We start from the raw sequence: 17810 nt of genomic DNA, 5'->3' as shown, positions 1-17810 counted from the left end.
AACCGCATGCTTGGACTGAAGTAATTTTAGAGATGGAGACTACACCTACTATCGTGTATGAGTTTGATACTTAGGTGCCTGTTACAGCTCTACTTAGTGGAACACACAGTAATGCAGTAACATTTGAGTCAGGGTGTGGCTCTATCAACTCAAATGCTACTAATTCTGTAATTGCATTGAAAGAAAAAGTGAAAAATCTATCAACAAACTGGGGTAAGATATGAGAGGAATTAAGGAGAATAATGCCAATTTAATGGCAGATATGAAGGAAGCAATGGCGGAAAGTATGAGTGAATTTATGGCATGTATGGAAGCAATGATCGTGAGTAATGTGATTTCGAAACAAGAAAATGCGAGTACTTCAAGCTCAAATCTTGACAAGTAAGAACACAATATTTCATGATATGATGTCTTTTTTTCGTTGCTTGACTTGGGTACCTTTTTAGTATGGGCATATAATAGCACATTTAGCTTTATGTTTATATTTGTTTAACATTTTTAGATATTGTGTGATTATGACGATTTTTAATTATATGAACTTGACTTTGAATTTTAGTTTTGAATGAGTGTTTCTTTTATAAATTTTGAATGTGAATTATGGATGTCAATTGATAATTTATTGTCGAAATTTTAGTTGGTTGAAAAGGCATTATAGACAAAACATTCAGTTGGAAATTACTAAAGGAATTTCTATTGGAAATGCATCACTGACGGAAAATTCTGTCGAAAATTTTCAATTGAATTTTTCGTTGGAAATGCATTTTCAATAGAAATTTCGTGGGAAATTTTCAATAAAATTTTGTGGGAAATGTTTTTTTAACGAAAAATTCTATTAGAATTTTCTTACGAAATTTATGGAATTTTGTCGGAAATGCATTTCCAATGAAAATTTTATCGAAAATTTTTGACAAAATTTTACGTTCCATTGGAAATTTTCAACAGAATTTCGGGGAAATGCTTTTTCAACGGAATTCCATGGTAAATGGTTTTTCAACGGAAATGATGGATTACACACTTTTTCCAACAAATTTTTTTGATGGAATTGTTTGTTGGAAATTTTTGACGAATTTCCAATGGAAAGTACTTCTGACAATGCTTTTACTGATGAAATTTCCAACAGATTGTTCTGTTGGAAATCCATCGGAAAAATGAATTTCCAACAGAATTTTAACTTTTTTCAATGGAAAATTCCATCAAAAAAATCTTGGTTTTTGGTAGTGCTTGATACATTCTTGAAAAATTTTAACTCTCATACATTTGCACTTATATAATTACAAGCTTGATTATCTTTGTTGTGTGATTTCTTGAAGTTATTAAACTCTCTCTCTCTCTCACACACTTCATAAATGTCTACAATCTTGAATGACTTAATTGTATGAGTATTAAACTTTCTTGAAAAAGGTTTCAAAATCTCCCCAACATTCACTCTTGAGATGTTAAATTTGAAAAATAAGTTCACAAGTGGTGGAGTTTTTCAATATAATTGATCTTCACAACAACAAGGTTATATCAAGTGAAGAAATTCATTCTCAACTCAACATTTGATTGCAAGGAAAATGGCCAAAGTTATGAACTAAAATGACAAAGAATCTTGAGTAAACAAAGCTCCAATTGATATTAAAGTAAGGCAAATTGATCTAGTGGCCGAATGGGTGAGAAAATATGAAATACACGGTCATAGTGGATCCCATAAGAGAGGTAGTCAATCTTATGGCTGCTTGGACGTGAAATCTGACTTTTGAGAAGCCTTAGTTCAATCCTCAGAGAAAGGTAGTCGACTATCCATGTCCAGAAATCAAAAGTGCATGCTCTCGGGAAGAGAATCGAGTCAAGGATGATCATACTCAATTATAGAAGCCTAATTTAAAAATTTAAAGAACCATAGTCGATTCTAAGGCTTCAGTAATGACTAGATTTATTGCAAACTTGTGTCTAATGGCAAGATTCTTGTCTAATTCATCTCCAACGGCTCCACAACTTCCTCAACTATAAAAAGTACCATTTGGAAGCATTTCAAAGTGAGGAAGAAGAAAGAAAAATACCAAATAGATTGTATTCCTCTCCCCATGTTTTAGAAAAATACCAAATAGATTGTATTCCTCTCCCCATGTTTTAGTAGCGGAAGCTTTTGAATTCTGATGAAGATGATAATTTCCTAAGGAAACAAGGGAAGAACCTTGGTGATTATCGGCCTGACATTGTTTTAGAGGTTCGTTGGTTGATCATCAATTTTTCAGTCTTATCATGTTTCCATCTTGCTTTGCTTAAGGGGTTTTAACCCCTTTTTAACATGGTTAGGTTCTCAAAGAACTCTTCGATAGTCCGCTTAACGATAACAATAGGGTAAGAGCTATTTATGTGAAAACTGACGATGGACTTCTCTTTCAAGTCGAACCACTCGTTCGTATTCCTAGAACACACGAACGCTTCTATGGCATCATGCTGGAGCTATTGGAAAGAAAACGTGTGCGAGTTCCAGAGACAAATGAAGTGCTTATTCAACAACTTGATGGGCCTTTGACACAGTATTTACCTTCCAACTCTCTTATAGTTGGTGAGTTTCATGCCTTTTTTCTTTTTCCCTTTTGAATTGAATGTTTGGGGTTAACTGATTATATAGTATTCTTTTCATTTTACTGATTATATAGTAGATTGTTGAATGAAGAGGAACTCTATATTTTCGTGCTATTATCTATTTTTCCAAATTGTTAAAGACCAAGTGTTGTGATCTTTTGTAATTGATTTAATCAAGTAATTATCATACATATATGGTGCTTAATATAATGGAATGTTTCTAATTTTCATGTTATTTTTGCTGATTGAGGATCATATAGTTGCTACAGCTCAGAAATATATAATGTTTTTGCTGCTGATCAAGGCAAGTTGTGGTTTGTTGTTGCAGTTTCTGATTATCCATTGAGTGCGGCATACAGTACAGCATTGGTCCACATAGCAGTAGCAAACAAGTGGGAGCTCCACTAGTAATAGTGGATGATCATGTTTTTCTTTCCATTTTAATCAATACTCATCATGTGTTGAACTTAACGAAATTATAAGCTTGTGATCTGTATAATGCTCAGATTAGTTTTAAGACGAATTAACATTCTTATATTTAAGTTCCTAATAGTAAATATCTTTAGGTTTTCTTATCAGTTCTTAATTGTGAATAGTTATATTAGCTTAGTGCAACATCACTTGTGCACCAGCCACATTCACCCTTCTCACATCTAGTGTGATGCAAAAGAATAAAGGCTTCCATTCTGAAGCATTGTTATAACAGTTTGAGCAGCATACGTGCAAGGTATCGGGTGATTTAGATGTATGGTTGTGTAATAGGGAAATAGAGATTCCAACTTTGCAAGCACAGGCCAAATGCTGGCCAGTATACTTTATATCATAATAAAACTCCAAATGCTTTTCAAAATAAATAAATGCCTCCAAAACTTGATAATGATCTACTTCCATAGGTTTAGGGCTCCAACATATATAGCCTTTGGCCAAACTCAATTTTTTCAACCAGATCAAATTCTCATTAATCACAATCTAGACTCTGACAAAAATAACAGTAACCAAAGTTGATTTTGCTTTCCCTTTTACTAAAATAGACAATAGAGTGAAAATTAAAAGAAAAAAAATAAAATTTATGTATTTTTATTTTTAAAGACATGTAAAATTTTGTATTTGTTTATTAATGAGGTGCAGATAACATAAAATTCACTGATAATTTATAAAATCTATATATTGACCGTGTATCAAATATAAATGGCATAATATTTGAAAAAACTTCTAAACTATTTAAAAAAATTTTAAATAAGTTTTTATTTTTTTATTAAATTCAATCAAATTTTTACATTTTTATTTAAGTCAAATAAGTATTTATGGTTAACAATGGACTAACTGTTATGAGTTAAAAATACCACTTTTTATATTATACTTACATGGTGCTGATGTGGATGGTGAAATATTATATTACTATGTCAAAATGCGACTTTCTCGTGACCTTATCCCATAGAGGCATTGGTTACGCCCATAGTTGTTGCCACTGTTATCGCCATTTGCTATTTTTAGTGGTGGAGGAAATTTAGTGAGAGAAAGAGAAAGACAATTGGATAGAGAGAAAGAAAATGTAAAAAATAATAAATTATATTTTATATAATATAATAATTTTTAAAATTAATAAAAAATATTTTTACCGATTAATATTTACTCTTGGAATAGCAATTAGCCAGAGCGGCCTTGATAATGTCTATCTCCATTTTCCAAAAATCAGCCATTCTACCCAATCAAATAAAATATTTAAAAAATTAAAAATAAAAAATGATTATTTATTCTTCTAAGTATGTTGTTAATTTTTAATTGAGTTGGTACATCTTGTAAGCCTCCTCCATCTGTAACCAGATGGGTACCGTGAGGAATAAGAAACAAAGCCCATTTATGTTTTGCTTATTTATAATAAAACCCATATAGATGTAGGGAATAAAATTCTAAAAAAAATCTTGGCGCTAAATTCTGCTGTGCCACCCTTAGCAGCTGCGCGCGGTCGCCACCGTCGTATCCTGTTATTCCGCGTTAGTGAATGTTGTTCAGGAAAAAAGTGATATAACTTTGACTTGTGTTTGAAATTTTTGGTGAGGGTGATACCTAATTCTAAGTTTGCGTGTTCTGCTAGAGCAATGGTTAAACGGCTTCTTCCCCGCCATTTGAGATTTTCTCGGCAACCTCTCTATGGGTTCTTTCTGCATCTGCAAAACGTCTCCGGAAGGTGCCTTTCTTTTCTCTTTTTACTCTGTTTACAACTTAGGACTTAGTTTTGAAAGCTGAAAACAAATAACATTGTTTTGCCTTTTTTTTTTTTTTCCTCTTTGAAACGTTTAAGTTTTTAACCATATTATTTTTTCAATGTGTTGGATGATAAAAGTTCTATTCTTTTCTTTACCTAAGAATGCAAACTAAAAACCCAAAGGTTTTTCATTCCTTTTGTATCGATTTTAGGAATGTGGCAATGTCCTTCTCTATCTCTTCTTACATCTTTTGCCACTCTCGATTGTTTCATCAGCAGTCTTCCGTATTCATGCGAGTTGCCGGCTCCTCTGGTACATCAATGTTTACCCTTTGGCACTAACCTATCTTTTGTATCAGGGTTGAAAAGAAAAAGTCAAACAGGGCGATCTTAAGGCCCTGTTGAAGAAAAAGACCTGAAGTGGGCACAAGAGGTAAAGGCATTAGCAATGTTGAAGAAAAGGACAAGAGATTAGAGTTGGTGAATAAGGGAGGAAATCAGTTTGTGAGGAATGAAATGATATCTGAAGTTGCAGCATTTGAGCTTCCTGGTATTCCCTTGGCACTTTCAAAACAAGACAGAAAATCCAGTGTAACCTTTGTTCTTGAGCAAACATCGTTGCTCTGTGCTAATGTTGGAAGGGTAGGCATTTGTGTCAGAAGATCAGCATTGGAATGATTCAGTTTTTGTTTGTTATCTAATGGTTGTTTGTATTTTGTGTACTTCTGTAGTTTTTTCTTTGGCTTTTACTTGGGATGTTTGTTTATGTCAATTTTTAATACTTCTTTCAGAGATACCAGATTTTAAACTCAAATGAACATGCAGCCTCTTGCGGAGAAAGAATATGAATCCTTATAATTACAGACCTGACATCATTCATGAGGTAAGTAATGATATTTTGCCTAGAATTCTTTTAGTTTTGGAGCAGGTATCCAATCTGTTGATTGCTAGGAAACATAATGTAGACCCTGTAATGTACTGGTGTTCTAATAATTCATATAATATGGCATATAAGGCATTTAGGAAAGGTAAATGATCTGTTCCTTTTTCTCTGACCAACTACTGAGCCTAACCAGTTAGAAATTGCTTAGTAGTATCATATGCTAAAATCCTGAAAGGCCTTGCAGTTGCGGAAATCCTGATATTCCAAAATGTTTCACTTGTAAAGTATTTAGACCCTAACTCGAGCGCAGTGCGCACTTATTTACTTTTTTTTTTTCAAGTTTGAATTTATTCTTACTTTTTATTTTGCTTAAGTGTGGTGTAGGCTGTAGTGTTGTGTAAGTTTAATGGAATGGAGTTAGAAAAAACTTGAGGAGGAAGATTCAGCAATATTTATGGAGCTCTAGCATAGGATAAATAGCAGATATTTGGCAGTTTGGTGGGTTGTATTCTGTTAGGAATAGGTAGATGTGATGGAAAGAGTTGTGTAGTGTTAAGGAAGCATTTGTCATGGTGGACTCTGGTTCAAGTTCGAAAACTTAAAAATTACTCTATGGAATATTACAGGCTTTTGCTATTCTTAAGAATTAGTTCTGTCAATATACATCAATCTTTTATTATTATTTCTCTTAAAATTTGGCTACATTCTGTGTTGAATTTAAAAACTTTTGATTTATTTTAGCTTTTGAAATCTGAGAACTAATAAAGTAGGGTATTTGGATATTAATTTTATGCTTGATGCATGTTTGCAAATGTGATGGAACCTATTGAAATGACTAGTCATGCTAATAATCATTTGATAGGTTATGGTAAAAATATTGTTTTGAAATCTAATGTGATAAATTGGTTTGCTAGAAAAGATGATGATTATGTTAAGAAATGAAAATTAAGTGTTTATTTTATTTATTGCTTTTTAGAATGACCCCTGTTTTGTTTTATTGAATGAATTGGATGTTTAGAAGTGGCACTTTTAGTTGCTTTTCATCAAAAGTGAATCCCAATACATATTTTTATGTTAGATATACATGCTGTTTGTCTATCATTGTTTTAATCTTTATGTAATACGTTCAGGTGCTATGTAGAATTACAGATAGCCTACTCTGCAAGTCAGGTAGGATACAAGCTATATATGTGAAGACAAATGAAGGGGTTTTGATTACAGTTTAACCAAATACTCACATACCAAGGACACCACAACGTTTTAGGAATATGATGGGTGAGTCCCGGTTTATTATCTTGATGGTTTTATTATCTTGGTAATATGTTTGATTCTTGTTATTAAATTCTTTAGAGAAGTGAAATTGAGTATTATCACCCATTATTTTGGTGATGTTGCATTGTAGTTCTCATTTTTTTTCTTCTACGTCAGCTTGTTAACATATGTTTATTGCTACAGCTGAGTTATTGCAAAAGTTCAGTGTCAAAGCTGCGAATAAACATGGAAAGCTTTTGCGCTTGGTTGAGAATCCTGTAACTTAACACCTTCCAGCCAACTAGCGTAAAATAGGTCAGACTTTGGCAACATACATCTGCAAGTTATAACATGTGGTATTTTTCCCCTAATGTGTTTCTGAATTTAACACATTGTTGCTTTGTAAGTCTTTCTTACAGTTCAAACAAATTGGTTTGCCTAAAGGACTATGTTGGTGGTATTAGCGAGGACAAGAACCTTGTTTTTGTGGTATTCTCTAAGCTATTGAAGTTCGTTTTCATCATGGTTTTTTAGAATTTTTTTTATGTCACTATGTCAGTATTGTCTTACCTGGAAAAACGAGTATATTTTATAGGTTGGTGCAATGGCTCATGGAAAAATTGATGCTGACTACGTAGATGATCTCATATCAGGCTATGCCTTTTCAATTATGTTTGTTATAATTAAGCGCTTTATGCTTGACCATGCATGTAGTAGCTTCCCAACCTTTTTCTCTGGATTTCAATTGATTAATGGCATACAACACAAAGATACTCTTTAGTGAAGGCATGAAGATTAATGGATATTCATTAATCGAAAAAAAAAATGAAGTTTGATGGATATTCACCCATGATAGATGTAGGTGGCAATACACTTTTTAGCGCAGGATATATAGATGAAGAGGATAAAACAATTTGTAGTTGAGGAATAATATTAAAATTTGTCTGGGATCGTGATGTCAACAGCTGGTATTGGTGAATGTTGATAGGTGGTCATCATTAGATGATGCCATTCCTTGCATTCAAGTTTTTAAAAGGGATAAAACCAGAAGACCGCTATAAAATTATTGTCTGGAACTAACAGCATTGGGCTGGATGGTGCCGAAGTGTGGTTGCCGTGGCCTGAATTCTCAAGTCGATTAGTCACTTACTGTCATAATAATATGGTGGGAGAGTAGGAGTGCAATGCATTATGATGAATAACAAAAAGTGATTGAAAATGAATGTATTCGGCTTTGGGTTCATATAGGCTGAAGATTTACGACCTGGACCCTTTGCTTGCATGAAAAATTCATAGTATTTGAACTCTGAAGGGTTGGAGCTTTGATGTGGAAATTATCTTTGAATTTTCCAAACCAATTTGGCAAGCAATAAGCTCATGGTCGAACCACTCATCATCAACTTTTCTAAAAAGAAAAGAATAACTGAACCCAATCAATCCCTTGCATAGATTTTTTTTTTTATTTGAAAGGGCAGGTATTGATTGCTGGCATTGTTTGCGGTGACTATATGGTCTGTTCATGAATTTCAATTTTTTTTTTATAGTTAATCTGTGCATATGAATTGATCTTGCTTCACACTGGGATTCAGAGAACTCTGTGCATGTGCAATAATCTATGCAACTTAAGTGACATAGACTTGACTTGTGCATGCAGTTTATAGGAGTCGGATGAGTGCTAGAATGTGTTTGGAAGAAATATTCGAAGCTGTGGAGAGCAAATGGAAGATCCTATGAACAGCCTCTTCATCTTTCACTTAAAATAGTTTTGGAAAAGAGTACTTTTTGTTTGTGATATTGTTATTTTTCAAACACCTTGGGTTTCCTATGTATGAGAAACCTCATGTTGGCTTACTTACTGAAATCTTTGGAACCTTGGTTTCTTTCTACTTTTTTTTTCTAAGATTATATTTTAACTGTCATTTTCAATGAATCTCTATCATATTATCACTATCATGGAATAGCGTAATATTACCATTGCTTTACAAGCACCAACAGAGATAACATACTTGAATTATTTTTATCACATGGGGACTTGAGGAACTAATGAAATGGAATTGGCAAAAGTCGATATGATAGCTATCCTTTCATAACTTTACAAATCGATTAGGAATTAATTTTGGATTATAATCAAGTCTTAAATTTTGTGTTTATTGGTAATTACAAATTAAGACATGATTAAAGAGCTATATATGAAAAAAAAAATTTGCTACCTAAAGGGTGGTAAATATATAAGCTTTAGATAATTAGGCATGCAATAAACTTAACAAATTATAATATAATGTTTTAAAAAGTTTTTGAATTATTTAACAATTTTTAAATAAATTTTTATTTTTTATTTCGTTTAATTAAATCTTGTATTTTAATTTTAACTAAATATGCTTTTATGTTTAATGGTTGATTAATTACTATTAATTAAAATATTAATTGCCATTTTATTTTTAAATCAATTGACATGTTAACTAATAATAGTTATTTAACTGTTAATTATGAAAGTTTAATTAATTTAAAATAAAAAATATAAAAAATTGATTGAAAGTAATAGAATAATAAAATCTTATATATATTTCTCAAATAATTTAAGAACATTTTTTGATTTTGTATCGTCTAAAAAAGTAAAGTGAATATCAAAGTTGATAAGTATTTATTAGTCTGTGGCTTCTTATTTTCACGTGTATAAATAGCTAAGAACTCATTCTTTTGCATTATCTTTTCACTTCGGAACTTGAGAAAGGCCATCGGAAAAACTAGTCATGACATCTCCAAACTTGAGAATTACCACCGGAGAAACTAGTCCTAATACGCGCATGGATCAAAGGGCCTGAAAGACCAACGGAGAAACTAGTCATAATACGCGCATGGATCAAGGAGCGAGTCAGGGGCGTCCCATCATCTTCTTTCTTGATCGCTTTGACGTTGAAGACGACGTAATAGTCTCTCTCTTTCCCTTCGCTATTTTCTCTGTTTTTCTAGTTTTCTTGTTGTTACTAGTAGGGTTTAAGCCTCTATTAAATTTGGTTTCTTGAGCTATACAAAAACTTAAACCTGCAAAGAAACAAGAGAAATGTATGGGCTTTGTTTATTGTTTTGCTTCGTGCTTGATCGCTTTCTTGTTGAAGACGACGTAATTTTACAATATCTCTCTTTCCCTTCTCTATTTTCTCCGTTATTCCAGTTTTCTTGTTGTTACTAGGGTTTAGGCCTCTGTTAAATTTGGTTTCTTGAACTGTATAAAAACTTAAAGCAGCAAAGAAAAAAAAGAAATGATATGCCTTGTTTATTGTTTTGCTTATTGATAACATTTTGCTTGCGTAGCAAGAAAATGGATGTAACAACGTGATCTCCTATTCTTTCTGGCAGGCAAGGTCACCCACACCCAGCTCTTCCGCATCCGCTGCTAAAGCACATTTAGAGGTTCAATATTTCAACAAATTCTTTTACTTATAACCAAGTTTTTCCCTTGTTTTTTTTCACCTAACAAACACAAATTTCGGGTTTGATTATCTTAGGTTCTTAAGGAGTTGCTGCAGTGCCGTCTGGCACAGAGTGGCAGACTTAGGCATATCTATCTCAATATTGAAGGAAGAGGACTGTATCGAATGCTCCCTAATCTTGCAGGGAATATTGATTTTGTAAATCTTGAAGAAAGAGAATTTCAGAGACATATGGGTAATTTTCATTCTGTTGTTGGGATGATTCTTTTTCTTTTTATTCAATACACATGTTTATAATTATAGATTATGTACCGAAGATTCGTTTCAAAGAGGACTGGTTCGCAAAGTTGGTGAGCCTGCCGTTTTTCGCGAGATCAATTATAAACCAAGTGAATTGTTTCCTGGATTCACTGGGATAGGTTAATTTTTTAAAACGTTTCCTTTTTAACTTTGTCATTAGGTTCCTTTAATCATTATGTAATTTGATATTATCAGGTTGGGTCTGTGGAAAGGAATTCAATCATTTACCAAGCATGGACAACTATGCCTTTGCCCCAAACACAAATTATGTTTTTGTGGTAGGTTACAGGCATTAGATATTTCATCCCATCCATACTTTTTCATGTGTTAATTTAAAACTCATTTGATGTGTTTGAATTGAAAATTGATTAGATTGGGTAGATCAGAGGTGGTGAAATTGAGAGCCTCATCACTGAATACGTTCGAGGTATACCTATTTTGAAAATGCTTAAGAAGTTGCCTTGGTTTGATACGTCATATCTGATCTTAGCTTGGTTGTAACAAGTTCTTTGTAATTGCAGCTCATGATTGTCCTTCCATGAGTGCTCAAGCCTTAGCAGGATGGGTTTGTTATGAGCTTGGGGAGAAGTTGAATCTCTAAATTTCTGCATCATATGTTTGCTCACCAGATTACCTAGCACAGAACAGTGAAACTAAAAGCTTGTAGGCCTTGAGGACCCAATATCATAACAAACTGTTGCTATGGTTTTGTGGCATTTGACAACAATATTCATATGCCAGTTATTGAATTCCATGACCTTGTGTTTTCCTCCAAATGTTAGCCATCTGTGAAGTAGAAATTGCAGCTTTTTCTTTGGTTCTGCTTTCTCCCATGGCAGATATCAATTCTTATTAGTCATGTGAACTATTTGGCTATTTCCATTCAATGTATTTGAATGTCCATTCCATTGCGAATTGCTTTTATTTTTCCGATTCATTGGTCGTGGAATTTCCCAATTTTAAAGACCGTTGTAGAGCTGTTAACAAAGGGAAGAAAAATGGGACCATATTCTAAAGTTTGGCCATACATAGGGCTTAACTTAACCCCTTATATACTGGATTAGAAGTGAGGTGCACGATTCCCGATTAAGGCCAGTGCAATCACATACTCCCCGTAAAAGTCCATACAAATGGGATTTATTACAAGTGCATTTAGAGATTGTTTGGTATGGTGTTTTTTAATTTAAAAGTTATTATGAAAAATAATAGTTTCTAAAATTAAGTTAAAATTATTTGATAAATTTATTTTTATAAATAAGCTATTTGATAAACTAACTTATATAAGTTCTAATTTTAGTTAAAATTACTATAAAAAGTATTTAATAAATAATTTTATATTAATCATGAATTTTTTATTTACAATGAAAAAAATTAACTTTATTTTTTATCTATTTAAAAGAAATTTTTGCAAAGATAAAAAGCTGGCATGTTGGGATTGAGAGAGGGGTATTTTTTAAGAGGGTAATGTTGGGATTATTTTTAATAGATGTGGACTTTTTTGGAACAAAAAGACAAATTTTTTTGAAAAATTGAAATGTTTTTAAAAAAAGAGAAAGGAAAGCTCCTCTTGGAGCTTGTTCTGAAACTAATGTTTTAGATTTTGTTCTTTACAAAAAAGCTATTTTTAAAAAGGCTTTTCAAATTTTTATTTGGCCTAGATTCTGTTTTTAAGAGATAAATAAATTGATAAAAAAAACCTAATTAAACAAGCACTTAGTAAGTTTTATTGGTAACAAGACTTTGGGGATTTGGGTTTTCGAAGGATGAAAAAAAAGCAGTTTTTTTGCTATTTATAGCAGAGATATTTTGCTATAAATTTCATTATAGTTTAAGAAAAATAGAAAAATGAGAGATAAATGCAATACATATAGTATATAAGTCATTAATTCATAATGCAAATCCTTCCAAAATATGTAAAATATTATGGATTAATTAAGTAGAGAATGTGAAGGCCGATAATAGAGAATACAACAAAAGAAATGCAAGGCAGAACCAGCATCAATTGGGCACGACGTCTTAGATAGTTTTTTCCTTTGCGACTATTTATTATACTATGTTCACATTTATGCTTGACGCAATAAACTTAGGTGATTATGTCACCATAAAGTTTTCATGTTCTGATTTTTTTTTTTTTTTGGAAAAGCAAATTTAATAACTCTAAATAGCTTGTATGTCATAATAATAAGCGAAAGACTTTTGATGGCATAGAATCAGGCTATGGAGAGGAAAAGAACTGTACAGTTATAGTTAACATTGACAGCTTAACAGCCATTTAGTAATTGTTGTCGGATTTATTATACAAGTGTACATATCAGTAACAAGTAATATAATAGTAAATAGAGTGTCAAATCCCATAGAGAATTGTACTAACTTCTGACGAGTACTAAAATTTTCATAACCTAATTTTATTCAAACAACCAAAATAAAATGATTAACTAAAAGCAAAACTACAACTAAAGAAGAGCTAAACTAAACCTAAAAGCTGATGGCAAATCTTAACTAGAAATATTAATCAATAAACAAGCCCATGATTACAATATCCTTCAACACTTCATCTGAATTTTGTCTCTTTCTCTTGACTTACTGAATGGATTGAGTTGTTAATTTAGAGTTTTCAAATTATTTATAAGTCTTTTCTGATGTTCTTATAAAATATTTATCTTAACCAATTCATTATATTCCTTTGAAAATTGAATTAAAGACAAACTCATTAAGCTTAGGCTATAATCTTGGCTACATAAGACATATAGGTATATTCCTATCCTATAAACAAATCAAATTACCCAATCAACTAAGTGAATTTGAACTTATACTATTCCATCCATGGCCTACACTAAACTCTCTTTTTCAAGTTGCATTTAGGTTTCAGACTAATTTAATTGGTGATCTGGCAATCAGAAGCATTAAACACAAGATTGGAATAAACAATTCGTGTTTCATTAATCATAAGCAAGAAATAAATTAAAAATCCAAACTACATGTTAAGTTCAATTGCTATCCTAAATAGAAAAATCTATTTGATGCTGAATAATAAACCTAATCCAAAGAAATTTAACCATAATAACAATTCAAGAAAAACAAAGATGAAAAGAAAAGAATAGAAAACTAAAGATTTGTTGGATCTTCAATCTTCAAGCTTTCACAATCTTTCTTGCTTTCTTGGGTGCTTGGTGGCCACTTTTCTTCATAGAAGCCTTAGTTGAATCTTTTTTTTAATTGCTCCAAAGGAGCCTTTAAATAGCCTTTAACAAGGCTTACGTCTGGTAAAGTTCGAAATTAATTTGTCCGAGATATCGGTGCAGCGCTACCTTTGCTGTATTTTTTTTTTTTTGCATCTTCCTTCTGGCATTGCGACCTCACTTTTTCTGGTGTTGCGGCACCATATTTGCTGTCTTCAATGTGCTATAAAGCACTCAATCAACTTGTGACATGATTTTCTCCTCGATCTAGGATAAACTAGGCAAAGTGGTAAACATGGATGTTGTAGCCTTGTTTCTTAGCTTTCCATTGACTTAAGAATCACATCAATTGAACTTTTAGAATGAGAAGTATGCTTAAAATATCGAGACATGTATGAAAGAAGTACTACCTAATCTTACATCCTTTTTCACCAATTCATCATACACATTATACAAGATTTTTATGGAGTTTTAAACGAGGTCACACTTTAACGACCTTGTGCTCATATCTTGCTTCTTGAGTGCTCTAGAGAAAAGCTTAATCTCATAGGTTGCAACCTCATAACCACACTTAAATAGGTGAGTTCTTCAAGGGCATCTGTAATAAAAGCATATCTTGCATAATTTGCTAAGAACTTATTTAGAGCATGTGCTCTTCCTAACTGCTACATTAAGTACCATAAAATCATGGTGAGACTATAAAACTCTTAAAAAATTGTGAGACCTTGACCTCAATAGACTCATAGTTAGAAGTAGATGCAATAACATGGATTAAGGGTAATTTTGTCATTTCCTCTAATAAGCTTCCAGAAGAAGGTTTTCTAATATTTTAAGGTCTAGTGGGCATAAAAACTGAATAAATGATGTATAATGATGAAAACACGAAGAAAACTGGAAGTGACAATAATTTTCACAATATGGGCAAAATGGTCATTTTACACCCTGAGTAAAAAATTTTAAGTTTTGGGAACTCGAGTACCTTTAGACTATTATGGACCTTGTCTTGGTGTCAAAGGAGTAAAAAGATTGCACAAAGGATTGGAGGAGAATAAGCTAACTTTTTAAGGGCATTTTCGTAATTTAAAAGGAATGGATAAGCATGAGCTATAACTATCAGCTTCTAACAGCTTCTTCTCACATTCTCTAGCAACTTCTTCAATACTTTAAAACCCTTGAAAAATCTTACTTCCATACTTTCTCTCACTAGCTAGGTGTTTTAGAGAAAGAAAGAGGGAACTTCAAATAATAGCTTGAAAGTTTTTGGAAGAATTTCAATTTCAAAGCTACCAAGGTGAGTAGTGAATTAGAATTGATTTTAGTATTGAGAATGATTAGTGCTTAGACTTGTGAATGTCTAGTAGTTTAGGTTGTTCATTCATTTTAGAGTGATTAGGATAGTGAACATAGATAGCCACTTAAATGGCAATTGAAAGCTAGCTAAGAGAAAGCTTTTAGAATTTATAAGTATGTGAATTGATTTAATGGTGATGCTAATGTGATAATAGGTTCCAACGAAGCCCCATCGCCCCATTTGGACCATTAGGGAAATTGGAGGCCACTAAAGGTTCAACAAAGTACCGATAAGTGAACTTAAATTTCAAAATTTGTTTTGGGAATGTGGATGTATTTGCACAGAACCTTTGAATGATTTTATCCAACTTTTCTTAAAAAAAGGTGCCTTGGGAACAAGTCTTTGATAACTTGTCTCTATATGTAACATGTGGCTGTTATGGATTCTTGTACTACATTATGTTGATATATGTATATATATGTTGTGTAATAATATTGACCCGGCTATGTGCAAGTGAGAGTGCGCATAAGCCGATGCTGACCTAACTATGTGCGAGTAGGAGTGCGTATAAGCCGATGATGACCCAACCATGTGCTAGTGGGGAGTGCATATGAGCTGATGATGATGGGAGGGTGTGCATGATGATGGATATATATATATATATATATATATATACATACATAGATATGTATGTTATAGAAAGTTCATGAGTATGGTATATGGTTTGGTACATGTGAATCTTACATGTTGATCTTTAGAAAATTTCTAAAACATGTTCAGGTTGATTTTGTCTTTGTAGTTAAATGGCCTTTTCTTGAGGGAAAGACAACTTGTTATTGGTGTCCTGTTTCTCACTGCAGCAACATTCATTCTTGTTGCGTGAGAAACTCTCGGGTTTGAGGGGTTTGCCTGACCTGGTTCTCGCTGTAGTGAGAATGCATTCTCGCTGCAGCGAGAAATTTGCTAGAGCTTCTCGCTACAGCAAGAAACTTTTTGTTTTGGCTCTCGAAACTCGCTACAATGAGAATGGATTCTCGCTGTAGTGAGAAACTTTCTGTTTTGGCCACTTGAATTTCGTTGTAGTGAGAATGAATCTCGCTGCAGCGAGAAACTTTCTATCCCACTTGACTACCTTGATGAATTTTGCCATATTTTCCACCCCTTTAATACCATAGTGGATCATTGACTTCCAACATCAAGGAATTAATTGACTAAGTCGAAAATGAGGGGTTTAGAGAGAAACCCTCGTCTCGTTAATAATTTGAGCCGAACTTCGCTGCAGCGGAAAAGCATTCTTGCTTGTATATCACTTAAGCTTTCATTTTTCAACTTCTTTGTTATATATGGATTCATCATTTTCAAGTGATTAACCATTTAAAAGTTTAATGAGGGGTTTTAATAAGAATGGAACTAAATTGCATTGTTTTGAAAATAAATGCATCATGATTTCTTTAAACTTTCCTTCCCGTTTGCTTGTTCCCTTCTTATGTTCATTCAGTGGGTTTACACTCATCATTTTCAACTTCATGTTTTCAGATCAAAAGGCAGTTGGTAACTAGATCGAGGTGTCCTCATAGATTCGACTCTTGGTAAGTGCCTCGACATTCAACAGTTGTACCTTTGCCTGAGTCTCTCCGTTGGAAGTCGAGTACTCTTTTGTTGTATATAGACAAACCAATGTAAATTATTAAATTATATGTTTAGACAATATATGTATACTTTGATTGGTATGCCACTATGAGTTGGCAATGCATAATATTATTTTGATTCCAAGTTATGGAATGTGACGTAGAAACTTTTGATGGAATGATGAACAGGTCATATTAATAGGCTTGCTTGGGCTTAGTGGACTCGTCCATTGGGCCAATGCACCGATTATGGCCCAGAATTTAGGTTGTGACAAAGATGGTAATTTTTCAATCACTAAAAAACTTGTTTTTACTGTATTGAACCTTTATCTTAGGATCTTCAATCAAAAAGGTTAGGTTACCACTGTTAGTAATTTCTAATTTTTGGGCTCTAGTCCCACTCCTTTTGAATATTCAATGACTTGCTTTCTAACTAGTCCTTTTGTTAACGAACCCATAACACAACACTCTTCAAAGAAGGAATGTAATCCAACGTGATTACTCCATTTTTAATTAAACTCATAATTATTTTCTACCTCAAAATAAATGTCTCTTTTGCTCATTTGAGTTCTGTTGTTTACATTTTGCAATAGTTGCTTGATTATCACAATGAAGGCAGATTGTATGAATTGGTTTTTCAATAATTAGAATATCTATTGATAAATGTTTAAGCCATTCTACTTGTTGTGTCTTTGCATCTAGGGCTATCATCTCGAATTCCATGGACGATCGAGAAATGCATGTTTACTTGGAAGATATCCACGTAACAACAGCTCCACCTAATGTGAAAACAATCTTGTGGTTGCTAAAGTTTCATTTGAATCAAAGATCCAGTTTACATTGTTGTAGCCTTCGAGCATAGTGGAATAACCCAATGATATGGTATCCTTTAGAAATCTCAATATCCTTTTCAATATCGTTCAATGATTTATATTAGGATTACTAGTATATCTACTTAACCTTTTCACTACTTGTACTATATCTGATCATGTATCATTTGAGAGATACATGAGTGTACCAATAATTTGAGAGTACAACAATTGAAAAATAGGCTCTCTGACATTTTT

General features: G+C 32.8%; 1 protein-coding gene and 1 long non-coding RNA gene across 2 annotated transcripts; both read left to right on the top strand.

The window, feature by feature from the left end:
* LOC18594471 (ribosomal RNA small subunit methyltransferase NEP1) lies at window positions 221-2982 on the top strand. Its single transcript, XM_018124336.1, has 4 exons — window positions 221-322; window positions 2120-2209; window positions 2299-2554; window positions 2903-2982. Exons 1-4 carry the CDS (start codon window positions 221-223, stop codon window positions 2980-2982), a joined length of 528 nt encoding a protein of 175 aa, XP_017979825.1.
* On the top strand, window positions 4700-7223 carry LOC18594470. Its single transcript, XR_001928833.1, has 5 exons — window positions 4700-4762; window positions 5140-5422; window positions 5572-5663; window positions 6794-6938; window positions 7119-7223. It is a non-coding gene; the product is annotated as an uncharacterized LOC18594470 (long non-coding RNA).

The sequence above is a fragment of the Theobroma cacao genome, chromosome 7 (genome assembly GCF_000208745.1).
Source record: "Theobroma cacao cultivar B97-61/B2 chromosome 7, Criollo_cocoa_genome_V2, whole genome shotgun sequence".
In the NCBI taxonomy this organism is placed as follows: domain Eukaryota; kingdom Viridiplantae; phylum Streptophyta; class Magnoliopsida; order Malvales; family Malvaceae; genus Theobroma; species Theobroma cacao.
This window is presented reverse-complemented; position numbering and strand designations above follow the sequence as displayed.